Source organism: Echiichthys vipera, assembly GCF_963691815.1.
Source record: "Echiichthys vipera genome assembly, chromosome: 21".
In the NCBI taxonomy this organism is placed as follows: Eukaryota; Metazoa; Chordata; class Actinopteri; order Perciformes; family Trachinidae; genus Echiichthys; species Echiichthys vipera.
The window spans coordinates 18,819,081-18,835,106 of NC_139846.1; the positions used below are offsets into that span (position 1 = coordinate 18,819,081).

Below are 16,026 nucleotides of genomic sequence, written 5' to 3' on the forward strand. Positions count from 1 at the left end.
AGGTGTTGATTTCAGATCTCATCTAACTCTCAGCAAAAAACACAGTGTATTTCTAAAAACATCAAACTATTGCATTAACATACAAAATATGCAATTCCTAGCACAAGCATCAAGTTCTTCTATTTGGGCCTAGAGAGGGAAAGTAAAAGTGATGTGTATTGCTACTCTTTTCCACCATCGCTGCTCGGGAACTGGCGGTGCGTCATCCTGTCATTCTGTGTTTGTTCTCTCTCTGTTTGGGTTGATCGCAATTTGGAAGTGGCTCTGACTGTCGTCAGGTCACTTTTTGGATCAAGTCTGTTTGTTTAACTAATTCACGGGAGGTGATTACCGTCTCCACAAGTACAGAAATCAGTTGATACCATCACAAGATTATACATGAAAATTTCCAACTTGGTGTCCCCTAGTGGTAGTATCAAAGACACTTACCCAAACCAGATTCTAACAGTTTTTACCTGGGCTGTCACAGTTTTGATGTACAAGCTATCAGAATAATTTGATGCAATAGTTAAGTATGAAAAGATAGGACAGGAACAGACAGATTGATGCAGTTGGCTGTGATCACTCTTCTGCACACCCTGCTACCACAAGTATGAGGATGAAGTGGAGCTGTTGCACACACATGCACACATTCTCCTCAACACCCATCATTCACGTGTCACACAAACCTTTTGGACCCTATGCATTACAGCGACTACCGTGCTCTCCACAGGAGCCAGCGGCCGGCCACCGATCGATGGCGGTGATCAGAGACGGAAATTAGACTCATAACTTATTCCATGGCCCACAGGTACAACAACGACGTGAAGCACATAAAGATCCTGACCAAGGAGGGCTGCTTTTACATCGCAGAGAACAAGAAGTTCAGGAGCATATTAGTGAGTCTTTTCAGCTCCTTTTATTTTATTTTTTTTTATTCCACCACTGCAATTCATGAATAAATCATCATGTTCTCTAATGAAGTGTCAAAACCTGAATTTTATTTTAGCAGTGTGCACAAAAATAGAAGTGATTAGGGACGTGTTTATACTGGCCTGAGGGCTCCAGCATTATAGATAAGTCCAGTGCATATTGGAAAGGTTCACCAGTTTTCTTTATGTCAGCACTGGCTTTTCTGTGTCAAAGCTCTGCTAATAATAGGTTATTAAGTGCAATATTTGATATTTGAAAAATACTATTTGTTAACATATAATTTACCTGCATTTTATAGTCAGACTGATCAAAAAGTCAGTCCAATGTTGTGTTTTATTAAGTCAATATTGTCAGCTTTCATAACATTATCATGCAGCACATGATTTTTGTTTGATTTTATTTTTTTGCTATTATTTTATTCCGTCTCTACAGCAGCTTTAAAGCAACAGGTACTGAGGAAATAATAAGATCTAGTTTTCCATCAGGCTCTTAATGATTTGACAGATATATTAATGATACAGATGTTTCTGAAATGAGCTGAAAGAAAAAACACAAATATGGGTAATTAATCTTGTTTTACAAACTGTTTTTCATGAAAAATGTGACATTCGTTAAACACAAATGACTGCATATTTTTGCTTACCTATTTGATGTGTGTGTGTGTGTGTCTGTGTCCGTGTGTGTTCAGGAGCTGATTGAGTACTATAAACACCACTCCTTGAGAGAAGGCTTTAGGAGTCTTGACACCACACTGAAGTTTCCTTACCAGGAACCGGAGAACGCTGCTATGCACCGCCTCATCCGGCCGGGTGGCAACGGTGAGTACGTCTGTAGAGTCACTAAGAATAGAAACAATCCTGCACTAATGCACTAATGCACTTTTATGCGGTAATGCAGGGGTGTCAACTTCTGAAAAGGTTCAATCCAACCCACTGGATGACTTTACAAAACACTCAGTAAAGGTGCATCTTATCCTATCTCATAAAACAGACAACAAGCTATCAGTAATGCAGTCTGTGGGAGCTGACACCGTCACTCCGCTGATCAATCACACTCCTGTTATTGTTAATAGCTTTTGTTTCAACTTGCAACATTCTGCTGTCACTGGCTCTGCTGATTTCTCCCTCTACTCCTCCAGCCGCCCTTACTGTTTCCTTGACTTTCATCCTCCCCGGCTTTCTCTCACACTGCTTTGATTCACTTGGCAGCAGCTTCCCAGCCTTAAAAGAGCTAGGTAGCTATTTGTTCTTAAAAACAGTCTGGTCTCTTTCGGATGTTAATTGTTTGTGACTGATCTGTCAAACGGTGGTTGGAGAATCCATCAAGCGTGTTATTAGATTTGATAACACTCTCTGGACGTTTACTGAAGATCAAATTAATTTCTGTCTCGGAGGAGAGCGATCCCTACCTGCTGGAGGTGCACAAGATATCGTCCCACGAGATCTCGCGGTATTAAAATGTGATGATATTTCTCATCACCACCGCAGTTCTATGCTGAGATCAAAATCAAGAAAATATCAAAAGTTAAAAAAGGCGTTAAAGTCTCGTCTTGTCTCGTGAGCTCAGGGTCTCGTCACACCCCCGCTACCTACTGTAGTGGAAAACTAAATAACACTATCATCATTTATTGGTTTTATTTCGGTATAATAAATAAACATTATATACAGTACTCCGAATATAGCATATGTATAAACTACGACAACAGCTTTTAATGTAGGCAATGCAAAAATATAATTATCTAATTATTTTAAGAGTCCCTTTGTAGCATATTCTTCTTTTTTTTAAGATATCTGGTTACGTCACACCATAAGAGATTTAAAATGGCTTCATTCGGCGGCGGGATTTTGTTAAAAATGCTTCAAACATTCTAAAATATAGCATAATTTAAAATTTATAAGATTTACTACATTAATTTATCAGTTAAAGAAGCTGGACTCGGAATAACTGAAATAAATTAGGGGAATTGGTGTTCCCAAATTCGTGAACATGTAGAGGCGGTCCGATCTCTCACACAAACAACAGACCAACTCAGAGTACAACACAAACAGAGGGAGAGTGTATTTATTCTCTGCTCAGGACACTTTACTCCGCTGTATCTTTATATTTTTGTTTGCTGCGATATTAATGCTCTGAATGTTGAGTACAGCAATATTACAACATTTGTATTTATTTGAGGCTATGTCATACCGTCAAAGACTTATTTAAAAATCCATTATTACTGAATAACCGATCATCAATCAATTGGTTGTGTAATTTGTGTTATTGAAACAAAAGCTTACCAACAGTTTATTGTTATATTCAAGCCCTCTACTGCTGCAAACATCATTTTACACTTCAGACAGCCCAGACTTTGTTAGCAACCGCGCCTCAAGAAGTTTCGCTTCTTGTGGATGTTGCAGCGTGCTGTCTGCCAGTTTTTGCGGTGAAGATTTGAGCTGTGTGTTTCTTACCCGTTTGTTCTCTTATGAACAAACCCAGCAACACCTCAAGACAAAGCAGCTGTTGTCAACAACACTTCCCGAGGAGCAGCACTGTACTGGATGGCAGCACACTGACGATTATTTATGCATGCAGCTGTTGCCGTCTTAACTGTGCGGCTTTGTCAGTCATTACCCTTACTAACCTGATTCCTCTCGCCATTCAGGTGTGAGAGATGTTACCTGTCAGTGCTGAATAAGAGAGAACAGGATAAGGGACATCCAACGAGTTTCCTTCTGACTTAGAATGTAACAGATGTAAAGTGTGTAACTTTGAACTTGGATTTTAATGAGATGGTATGGGTTTGAAGGGAAGCAACAGATTAAACAACAGAAGAACATTGTCTGAAGTGCCGACTTCTGTGACAAAAACTATAGTGTTTTTTTAGTGTACCATAGTGTTTTTACAAGAGTAAAAAGACTGGAGTTTATTTTAAGAAGAGAAATGCAGTTTAAAACCACTTTCATCCTTTGTTTTATTGGCTTGGCTGATGACATCAGGTAGGAAAATGTATGAAAAAGCATCAAGGGAGGTTTAAACAAGGAGAAAGTGCTGTCCGCCCTGTAAAACATCTATGATCACCCCATACAAGCGAATGTTTCAAGCAACGCCAGAAGAAAATATATTAAACAGTGTGGGAGCCAGGCAAAGCAGCATTGCCCATCAGTTGGTAAATGGAAAATGTATGACATATCACAATCAGTGGCAAAATGAGATTTCATTTGAACCCTGTATGCCACTGCGCGCAATGGAAAATTGAAAAAAAAAAAGCCCGACTTGTTGACGAGTCCATTCCAAGCGAGGGAAACAGATTTTACGGAGCTGTTTGCTTGTTCTAGAGGAGGCCTGTTGTTCAAACTTCAAAACACAAGTCGAGACAGCTTCAATCCAAATTAGTTTTGCTCCAGTGTGGTCTTCTATCTTGTAGGCAGCCTCCTCCTGGTGTGCAGACTTCATTTCTCTCTTTCACTCCTAAATGACTCTTTTGTTTTGATTTCCATCCTCCTCGAGCACTGCTGGAAGACGGCTAATTAACGTTTGTGCTTTGTTTTATGTTTTTTTGGACAGCTTTGCAGAAGGCAAAACTGATTGATTGATAGTTTGTTTTACCAAAACACTAACTACAAGAGCCACAGTACCAGTGTTAGCGCAAAATATATGCATGTCTGTGGAACAATCTCAGCTCACTCTGGGCTGCTGATTGGATTCTGGCTCATCTTCACTCTCTTGTGAAATAATACAATGTGTGTGTTTGTGTGTGTGTGTGTGTGTGTGTGTGTGTGTGTGTGCGTACTCTCAGTCTCCTATTAGTCAACTAGACCATATTATGTATTCCAGTGTGCTGCACATATCAGATTTTGCAAAAATGAAGCATGTAAAATGCAGCTGGTGTTTTGGTGGCTGTTTGAAGTGGAGGGCGATCCCTCTTCATATTGCTTGTACCTAGACACCCATTAGGGGTTGCTGAGCTGTCTCTCAGTGCGCTGATTAGTATTCATTTTAAAAACCAGTGGAGCTCTGCTCTCCTTATAGCATATCAATAAACCAGGCCAGTTAACTTGCCGGCAGTATTATTGGGAGCTGCGTATTTTTCATAAAGTTTTGGCATTTATCTGCTATTGTGGGGATCAGTCTTTCTATTCCCAATTCGCATAAATGTGTCCTCCTGTGCAGGGGCGGCACTAAATGGGGCTTTCTTAAAGAAGGGGGGCACATTTGTAAAATAAGTGAAATTGCGTTAGGACTCAGATTCAAGGCCCTGGATCTTTGCAATAATAAACAGTACATTTTTTCATAAGGACATGGTTTATTTAGTGTAATATAATGCCAAGTAAACAATTATATTGTTAGCAACTATTCATTGATATTACTTAATTTGAAGTTTGTAACTCAAAGTAGCCTACTACTATGGAACAATTATGAGACAATGGGCTCCTAGACACTGACATTGAAAGGCCTAAAATAAATCTATCCCCTATGCTGTAATAATGAGTACACCACATGTTCCATCAAATCTAATGCACAAGTGAAGCTATGGTCGCTTATGAATGATGCATTCATCCTTTCGGCAAATTTCTTTGCAAAACGAGGCGTTACAACCATTCATATTTAAAACAACAAAATAATTCATATTTGTTTTGGAACTTCAATGTTTGACCTTGAATTAAGTCAGGAAGATCTTTCAATTTTCACCAAATCACAAAATGTGCATTCTTCCAAGTTGTATGAACATTTTAGATCACTACATGCCTGCCAAGTATATTATATAAATCTAAAATAGCCTGGTGTTGTAGCTTTTGTGTGACAGTTTCTGAAATAAGAACCTTAAAGTTTGGACGGTCCATGAGTGGGTCCGCCGACTTTTTGTCTTTCAGAGGCTGTAAAGCTATAAAAAAATATCTTGGTATCCTCTAACTGGTATCTGACACCAGACAATCTGAGCAATCCTATGGAACCATAATATATAACATGCTAGCTTGGCTAAATTTTGGCGAGGGAAAAACTGGCATGGCCATTTTTTTTATAGGTACCCACGGGTCTCCCTTTCAAAATGTGTGTATTTGAATATTTATGCAATTTGCGTGTTTAAGGACCCCAGTATGCAGAAATTAGGGTTGGAAAGCTGCAACGTTTGTGGATTCAGTAAGTCCAACTGTATTCAGTGTCAGTACCCATAGTTGCCATTTTATTGTAGTGAGACCATTTTCAAAACTTGAGCTCATTGCATAAAATGATCTGTTGTGACCTTTAGGCTAATGGCAGCCTTGTGACACTTTACAACCACCAACAGGTAATCCAACAATAAGGGGGTTTGTGAGCAGTTTCCAGAACATAGGTGCTCCAATGTCAAAAGTTTTCAATAACAACTCACAGCATGAATCTTTCTAGGTCTTGGTGTCTGAATACTGGAAACTCATATTTTAGTATAATTTTAAGACAAGCGTTGAAACAAACTGTAGAGAAAACCAAAGGGGGTCCTCTGCCTTTCGTAATTTATTTTCGTTCAAACTGCAACTGTGTTCTTTATACCTCAGAGTTGGGATTTTAAAAAACATGTTTTCTCCTTTGCTTCTCTCTCCTTCTGCCATAACCCCCCATCTCTCCGCTCCCTGCCTGGCCTGCCCTGCCATAGCCCCATTGCTCTGCGGCCTGTCTTTTGTAACTCCTGCCGGCTACAGCTTTGTACCTCCTTCCTCTGCTCCCTTCTGGTCAGGTACAGGTATCGCTTCTCTCTCTCTCTCTCTCTCTCTCTCTCTCTCTCTCTCTCTCTCTGTCTGCCTCTCTAACACTATTTCTCTCTTTCCTTTCATGTTGAAAGCTGCTTAGCATGCTGGCTGTAGCTCAGTGCATACACATCATCATCTGCATCTCTGCCTTTACATCTGCCATCCAGCTTTCTATTGCACCATTTCATCTCTTTCATAGTAGTGTGCACATACCGTACATACATGTCATCCTGTGTGGAGAATAGGGACTATTTGTCATGCATGTATGTACTGTAGGCATATGTCCTTTTGTGTATGTGTATTCTTTCATGTAAATATCAGAGTATGAGGCCGAGACTGCTGAGAAAGGAGTTTGAGGTGCTTTCAGGCGTATGTAGCTGAGGTTTGTGTGTGTGAGTGTGTGTTTGCTTGTGTGTGTCTGTCTGTCAAAGTAAAGGTGGAGGTGTCCAAATACACAGAGCTCCTCTATATTAGATATTCTCTCCCCACGGCCAGGTTGTAGAGGTCTGACATTCCATTTCCACCTGTCAGCTTAGCCCAGTCTGACCCACCAGTCAGTGTCTGGAGAAGGTAGCAAGCTGGCAGGGTGGGATGGAGCAGAGGTAACTAGCTAACCTTCTCCACAGCTGTCTCTCATACCACTGTCTCTGCGACAGGACGTCTAGTCGCACACATACACGGCTGTCAGAACACTCGAGCTGGACTTTCTCAGCTAAAGCAATGCACTACACAACTACAAGGACTCATAGGGCCACACTTCTCTTTTAGTTAGGCAAGGTACAGTAAATCACACACACTGGTAGTACAGACACACAAATAGCAAATTCATTCCTGTGTACACAATTTCTGAATTAGCATTACATTTACATTTCATCCCCCTCAGCCCTCATTTGAGACCTGCTAAATTGAGTTGCGCCATCTATTAGTAAACCTATTTAGTTTGTGTATTGAGTCCTACCTAGTTCCAAACTACTTACTTATTAAATCAGGTTACACCATTAAATCTATGGAAGTGACTTAGCTAGTAAAGTGCAAATAGGCATCTTGGAGAACATTTTAGAGCGATACAATTGCTCTATCTCATGTTCTTTATACTAATATTTCATATTCAAGCAAGCTAACATTATCTTTTTCAGTTCCATGACTAACACCTGGCAGTTACGGGGTATAAACATCAGCAATAACTAGCTTTTCAAAGTTGTAAACATAAACATTCTAAATGTGTCCAAGTTCGATTCCTTCTGCAGTGAATGTGGATGATATCAGCTAACAGGAAGTTAACAAGGACCAAGGCTGTTGCCTAGCATTGGAATTCATTTGAAAAGGTCCACAGGAAATATAGCCATGATGTCGCCCATTGGTTTGTTGACTACTGTTTTGAAGCCTTGCCGAGTTGGCATTTTGTCCGTCACCATCCTTTTTGCTAGCGCTAATTTGGCTAGCATGGTGCTAAATATGTTAGTACAACCACAGTGAGAAGTTCTAATACAGAGAAGAGACACCCAAACTGAAGCTTAGCTGTAGCTAGCTGACAGTCCCAGTGTAGGCTCGCCCTAAAGCCTATCCTGCTCTATCGCCTATTTTACTCTATACTCATGATTTACAAGTGAACACTATCAAAGAACACATAAGCTATTGAGACCATAAAATCATGAGGGAAAAGTGTACTAAGGTAGGAAGTGAAAAGTAGGGTCATCCCTCATAGACTTATATACAATCTGACTTCTTTTTGCGACCAGTGGAGTTAGAGCCCCCAGTTGGACATTGACTTCCACATTGGCTTCACTTTTCAGGCTATGAGGTTTCAGCTCGATACTGACATTTATTTGCGAATAAACAGTAGGCTAATGGAAGTAGACCACTTTTTTAATAATGTATCAGCTAAATACAACTACTTCTGTGAATTGGCAATGTTTTAAGCTGTCATCAGGAAAAGAGAGAAAGGAGAGGAGTGATGGTGTGAGGTGTTTCCGGATGACTGAGGAAATATCATCCATCTCCATGTGTGTGTGTACATATGTGTTTGTGTTGAAGCCTTGAATAAACAAAAAACTATACATTTTTTAATGCCCACCTCTCATCCTCTCTTTTTTCAGTTTTTACTCCAAAGGTGATTGGTGTGGCGATCGCGCGTTACGACTTCAGCTCGCGTGACACGCGGGAGCTCTCGCTGCAGGAGGGTGACGTGGTTAAGATCTACACAAAGTCAGGAGCCAACGGCTGGTGGAGGGGCGAGGTCAATGGCAGGGTATGTGGCAGCCTCCCATCACTACATCCATGAGGGGAGAATAAGGTTTCTCTGAGGGCAGATATTGGCTTCCAGTATCCACTTTATTAAAAAAAAGTCCCACGTTTGAAGGGTGAAATGTTGCTGTGCCCTTTTTCATTAGTTTTCATTTGATATATAGCTCTGCACCTCATTCGTATTTAATCTATTTAATCAAGACGGAAAAGTTTCAGAACTTCCATTAGCTGTGTTCACAACTATTTTTTCTCTTCATTCTGGCTGTCAAATCCTTAAATTCCATTCTATATGAGGGTATGTCCCTTTGAAGACGTAAGATTTGGCAGATATTCTTGTTTACGGGTAGCAAGGAGGGACTATTCAGATTCGGTCGGTTTCATCGTTAGTTTGTACACCTTTCCAAAATGTCGGTTCCCCTATATCATTGCTTGGAAGAGTTCATTTACTGTTCTTGTATGACTTAAATGCATAGACTTTCCCATCCAATACCAAGAGCACTTAATAATCAGGCATGCAGCGTTGAGAATACCCTGCTTCTAAATGCAGGGAAATATATATATATATATATACATATATATATATATATATATATATATATATATATATATATATATATATATATACACTGACTCCCATTGACATGCACTGAATTTTAGCTTGAGTGTTTTATCTCTGTGACAAATTCCGCCGGTGTTTGTGTTTGTTTATGTGTGTGTGCTGCAGCCCTCGGTAATGTATCTGTGCCATGAGTGTTTTGTGAACAGCTGTTGTAAATGAAGAAGCTTTTCTCTTTTACTAAGCCTGATGTGTGTGTGTGTGTGTGTGTGTGTGTGGATGCTGCTCTGGTGAAAACTAAACTCTGTATGTCGAGAGCTGTTACACTCTCTTCTGAGTATTCAGCCAGTAAAAACAATCCGTACTGCTGGCTGGAAAAAAAAGCTCCCTTAACCTGTCAATGTAAAAACACTTATCACACGTATTCACCACAACCTTTCAATATCAGTTCAAGGTAATATCAGGCTCTTATTGTCTGGTTATGGAATATGGTTGAACCAAAAGATAGCAGCATCGGTGTATAGTAATTTGTCTTATCTCAATCATGCAAAATGACTGCCAGCATGAATGATATGTGTCATTAAAAATTAGTTATTGCCATTAATAACTGGAATGGTTGTATATCATTTAATGACATTTTGTTTGGCCATTTTTCGTCAACATTTCTTTTCAGCTCAGGCACCATTCTTTGGGATATGTGAGGGATACAAATAGATAAGACATTTAAAAGAAAATGATAAAAATAATGAATATGAAGAAGAATGAATTATATTTCAAATCTGAATTTAATTATGTGTTTAATTAAATAATATTCATGCTCAAACTTTGTGTAAAAAAAAGTAGCTTTAATATCATAAAAGCTTTAATAATTTAAAAGTTTTAATTTCAACAAAAAAATATTATCTAAATAAATACATTTAAATAACTGAACTTGATCTTCATTTTATTTTAGACTCACCATTCTGATGCCATGAGCATTACCAAACAGAGGCATGTCAAATATTACATTTAAATTGTTGTTACCAGTACTCTCTCCTACACATACAGTATAAAGTTATTCACTCTAGGTTACTGTACTTTAATGTCCCATATTGTAAAAAATTAGGTTTCCATGTCAACTATTTTTTTTTTTATAAAGCAGGTGGGGGTGCTATATAAATAAAGTGGAAGTGTCAAAACACAGAGAAATACATGCAATACAATACAGCCGTCGGGACTTCTGGACAGTTGTGATGTCACAACTATAATATGTATAGGTGGAAAGTGTATTTACAGTGCTGTTACAGTCATTCCCTGGCTGCACTGATGGTGCAGAAATGCTGAAAGCGCTGATACGGAAGACTGAACTTTTTCAGGAGGGGGGCATAAAAACACAGGCGCTAAAACGGAGCATTTCAGACAAGGGTGAATACTGTTTACTGTATTAAGTCTGAAAGTATGAGAAAAATGATGTGTTCTTTGAACATTAAGGCATGTAAACATGTTCTAGTAGAAACCCAAAATACAAGTAGGACCTTCAAAATAAGCACAATATATCACCTTTAAAGGCATCCTGGTAAAGGAAGCTGAAGTAAAAAAGCAGAAAGAGGGGAAGTGAGTACACCATAATTTCCCTGTGTGATGACTTATTCTTTTTTCTTCTCACTTTAGGTCGGCTGGTTCCCATCCACATATGTAGAGGAGGGTGAGGAGTGAAAAGTCCATCATGGGAAGAAGAGTAAGATAAAGGAATAAGGGTAGCAGTGGAGCAAGCAAACTGAGAACACAACAGGAACAAACAGAGTGAGCTTCTGCACCACTGCTTGCCCCAGTGTTACTTTTCAGTTTCACTCTCCGATGGAGTCCCGTTGTCGACAACCATCCCAGAGGCCTTTGGGAGAGAAAAGGGCTAGAGCACGTTGCAGATGCAAAGATGGCCCCGATCATTTCTGGATTGACTCTGTGTGGCTAAGTGACTCCACCAACTAGCAGCTTGCCTGTCAGCAGGGTACAAACCCTCGCCAGACACCCCCTCCTCCCGGCCTCCCTCCCTAACTTCATCCATCCATCTATTATTCACCCTGCACTCCCTTCCTCTCTCTGCACCAACCAGCCCCCAACTCCCACCTGTTTCTGCTTGCCAAGTCGACCGTCGCCAGTCTGTCAAAAGTAGATACTAAAACGCTGCTCCTCCATTCATGCACTCATCCATCCTTCCATCCATTCATCCATCCATATAAGCATCCATCCTCCCTCCCACTCCCTGTGGGAATAGAGTCATCTCAGCCGGAAAAGCCAAACACTGCATTCTGTTTTTTTCTCTTCCTTTCATCCCCTTTTCTCTGTTAAGGGTTTTCAGTTAGTTTCGACCTTGCCTGTGTGTTTTTTCCCTCTAATGCAGGTGGTTATTGATGACTTGATGACCCAGATTCACTCTCTCTCACACACACACACACACACACACGCACACACACACACACACACACACACACACACACACCTCTCCTCCCCTTCTGATTATGATCGGCTCACACGCGTTCTTACAGGAGATGTAAGAGAGGGATGGCGTCGGATAGCATCGCCGCGCAGTGCCAGCAATTGATTGCTGTTGTTCCTATTTTCCTCCCACCTCCTACATTCTTTATCTCCAGCCCAGCCTCTCATGTCTTTAGTTGACTCGGCCGTTAGCGATCCTCCGCTCTTATCGGTGGCAGCTCTGTCGACAGGAGCCCATTCGCAGAGAGTTTATCTTATTGGAGGCATTAGCAGCTTGTCGGGGAACAAGCCACACTACTTAGAAGCCCCCTGTCCCCTGGACATAAAAAAGAAATCACACAAACAAAGCCCAACTCTGTTCTTCTTTTCGTCTCTTTTCTTCCTCAAATTTTCCACCTCACTTTCTCTGCTTTGTATGATTCATTATGTCAGTTATCATCTGCAGATATGATGCAGTTTGAGTGATTGCATCCCTGCTAAAATGGAAAGTCTATGGGAGGTTATCTAGCCGGATTTGTACTTTCACCATTTTTTGCATCAAAATGTTTTATCACCATCTTCAACTGTTAGTTGAGGATGGGTCTTCTACTATAACTGCTATTTTTTCCATCTGAGAATACAATTTGTGCAGGAACATTTGCAATTTAGAGGATTTATTTTGGCAAGAAAAACATCCTAGAAAAGGCATTCATGTATTAACATTTCAATCCAAAGGAAGGGACTTGAGCTCTCCAAAACCTTTTTGCACTGCATATATCTTCCTGCTAACTGTTCTGCCTCGCACCCACTCTCCCTTTCTGTGTTCGACCCTCACCCCCCGTCTGCATTATGCACACTGTCTGCTTAATCCACAGTGAAAGAGGATTTTCCCACATTTGATGGAACAAACACCTTTACAGAAAAACATGCTGCACAACACACTCTTAATGTTAACACACGGCAATATGTAGTCGCAGACAGAGTAAGAAGGCAACGCACATAAAACTAAGTAGTTATCACCTTATGTCTGGAGGTGAGACCAGAGAATCCCCAGCACTTGGCTTTGTGCAGCGAAGTTTTAATCTAAGCCTTTTATAGGCACAGAGAAAAACCAACCACGAGCCGTACTTGTGGGCTTGAAATATGTACATATTGATTTTTTTTATTTTTTTTATTCAATTTGTGGTTAGAGATTACTGTTTACACAACAGGCAGAAAGCAGGCAAACTCTTTGAACTAGTCCTTTAACTTATCCAGCTGTTCTTTGGCTATATTTCTTATGGGCCCCATACACTTTCACACGCCTACACGTCGTTTTAAATATTTTTGGTTAAGAGAAATGTAAATAAAATACAAAATTTGGGTATTTTACTAAGAGGCAGAGTTGACAACTTAAGTGAAAACATGTAGTAGGCATTGAAATCAGATGCTAATAGAAAAGTTGAACCACCTGCTAGGATAGAGAAAGGGGGGCTCATGTGGGGCTCACTAGTGGACCCTGCCTCTGGTTATAGCCCTCAGAGCATTGCTTCCATTCAAGGCTATCATCCTCCCCTGTCATGTCCTCATTGTGTCAGTTTCATCGGGTATTGTGTCATAAATATATTTTGTGAATCTAAGTACGTATTTATTGTAAAGATATGCTTTGTATGCACTTAATGGAGCCATTATGTTTGGAAATCCTTAATACCCCCCTCCCCCTGCGACTCTACCCCATTACATAATGTATGACATAGATACTTTTTTTTCTTTTTCAGTCCTAGTGTTTAACACTGACCTGAAGATGTGTCAAAGAGTCATGTTAATTTATTTTTGCACTGTGACGTCCCCATCAGTGTCCTTGAGTGACCACTAGATGGAAGCATCCTAAACCCATCTCTTCCTCTCTGAGCAGTCACCTTCAACTTGCTTAAGTTTGGAGATGACATCATCTGATTAGGAGGTGGCATCAGCCTTAGACCTGCCGCTGTGAGTGAAAGGGAAAGAAGACACCTTATAGACAAAAAAAGCATGAAAAGTTTTCGAAAGAAGTCAGTCATTATTCGTATTACAGGTAGAATAAAAAAAAAACCATGCAAATTATTGTAAAAATCGGTTTTAATGTGAAGTGTCTTTCCAGTCCCTGAATTCTACCCCGTGTTTCAGATTCCCTGACTTTCTTTCAAAATGTCCTGATATTTCAGGGACTTCATGGCCATATTTCTCCTCTCCTTGTGCTTCTTAAACTGTCTGCAGTCACCGAGCAGTCAAATATTACATTTTTAACATCTTTAGGAAACTGCGGCACAAATGTGATCCAGCACGAGCACCTCTATCTCATCTTGGGGGAACTGAAGAGGCAGAGTAGGCGTCTCTAATCGCAGACTCCGGTAATCCACTCCCGCACTCTTCCTCCACCCAGATGAACTCTGACAGCGGGGCCATTTACAACTGCAGGCCTTCCTCAACTCCGAGTGCGTTTCCAGATTTTTTTTGTGTGCAGGAGGGACGGGAGGAAGGCTCAAGGGTATCTGTGATCTAATCATTACACCATCTCCTCACCCCAGCGACCCTGCTGCATCCATCTCTCTGTCGGCTCCTCTCTTTCCCGCTCTATCTCACCTTGTCACTTCCCTTCTCTCTCTCTCTCTCTCTCCCTTTCTTTACTGCTCTCTTTCCCCATCTATCTTTCATCCAATCTCCGTCTTCTCGGCTTCTCTCTGTATTCTGTCCCTCACCACGCAGATGCTCTGTACGCTGTAACTGCTGCTGCTGTATGTTGGCGGGAGAAGAATAGAAGATTCAGTATTATCAGGAGAGGAGGGAGGGAGAGAGGCGGGTCTGATTCTCTATAAACAACCAGAGCAAAATGAGGACTAGTTTAATTTAACCACTAATTCATAGGCTGAGAGAGATGATGCCAATTAGAGAATTAATTAGAATCACCACTGTTATCTCCTCCCATACAGCGTGTGCACAGATTATGCAGACGCACATGGCATGTACGTGTGGAGAAACATTTTGACAGGATTTACAGCTGGGCAAGTCTTAGCCCAACAGGGGGTTTAGGATGCAATCTTCTTAACCAACAGAAGAGGACAATTCTGTAGTAACCTGAACAGAAACATAATACCATACCACCCATACATAAAGAAATATGTCCTATAATACTTCTGTGTCTCTGGGCTGAAAACCAATCCTTAATCCATTGACAGTGTCGTCCATATTCTGTTATCCCTATGAAGCCAAAGATGTATGCTGTGCACCCCATGTTATGTCTCGTAACCACGGTACCCGACCGCTGTGGCCTAACTCTAAAGCCGCACAGTCTTTACTGTGTAGCATAGCTGTTTATTGTTGCTGTATCATACTGTAAAATATGTACATAGCATATAATAAAGATATACATTGCTTCTTCTTATGTGTTGTTATTTCACATTATGTGTTAAAGCACATTATTCTCAACTTTATGTGTTATCAGCAGTATTTATCAAATGTGTCACTTTCTAATTTTCTCTGAATATTCACTGAAAACTCAGTGAAATCACATTATTCATTACTGTTTTGCATGATGACGATAAAATAAATAACTTAAATTCATTAGACAATAAAAGGAAGTAGTTATATAAGAAAAGGTAGTAAATAAAACAAAAAACTAACCAATTAGTTTCATAAGAAATACAATTATTATACATCCACATCTTTTAGGACTTACAGTAGGTGAGTTGGAGTTTTTATGACATATTAACTCTATTTGTAGTTTTAGGTTTTGACAAACTTTCCTACAGTTGCATCAGTTCGGTACGTACAGTAAGTACATATTTGAGGTACCTACTTAAATATTTCCACTTTCTGCTTCTCAACACTTATTCCACTATATTTCAGAAAAAAATATAGCATTATTGACATTTATGAAACAGCTTTAGTCCGTAGTTACTTTACAGAATAAATATTCCATCCCAACCTGATAGACATGTAAGAAGAGACTGATTTGAATACTCATTTTGTTTCTGATGTGGTTTTTCCACAAAGAAAGTTCAATTAACCGGTTAATCTTAACATCTTCTCCTCCTCCCTCATTGAAAAAAGCCCAGAATCTATGAACATGTAAACTCACTCGCAATAGCATCCGTAATAATAATAACCTACACCCTGTACCATGTATAATGATATATG

General features: G+C 40.1%; 1 protein-coding gene across 1 annotated transcript in view; it reads left to right on the forward strand.

Moving 5' to 3' along the window:
- Positions 1–15,195, forward strand: part of vav3 (vav guanine nucleotide exchange factor 3) — a 98,987-nt gene extending 83,792 nt beyond the window's left edge. Inside the window, exons 24-27 of the mRNA XM_083936108.1 lie at positions 791–878; positions 1,601–1,730; positions 8,714–8,865; positions 11,068–15,195. Of these exons, the coding sequence (XP_083792234.1) occupies positions 791–878; positions 1,601–1,730; positions 8,714–8,865; positions 11,068–11,112 (415 nt within the window). The 3' untranslated portion in view covers positions 11,113–15,195. The remainder of the gene's footprint in view (positions 1–790; positions 879–1,600; positions 1,731–8,713; positions 8,866–11,067) is intronic.
- Positions 15,196–16,026: the final 831 nt, after the last annotated feature.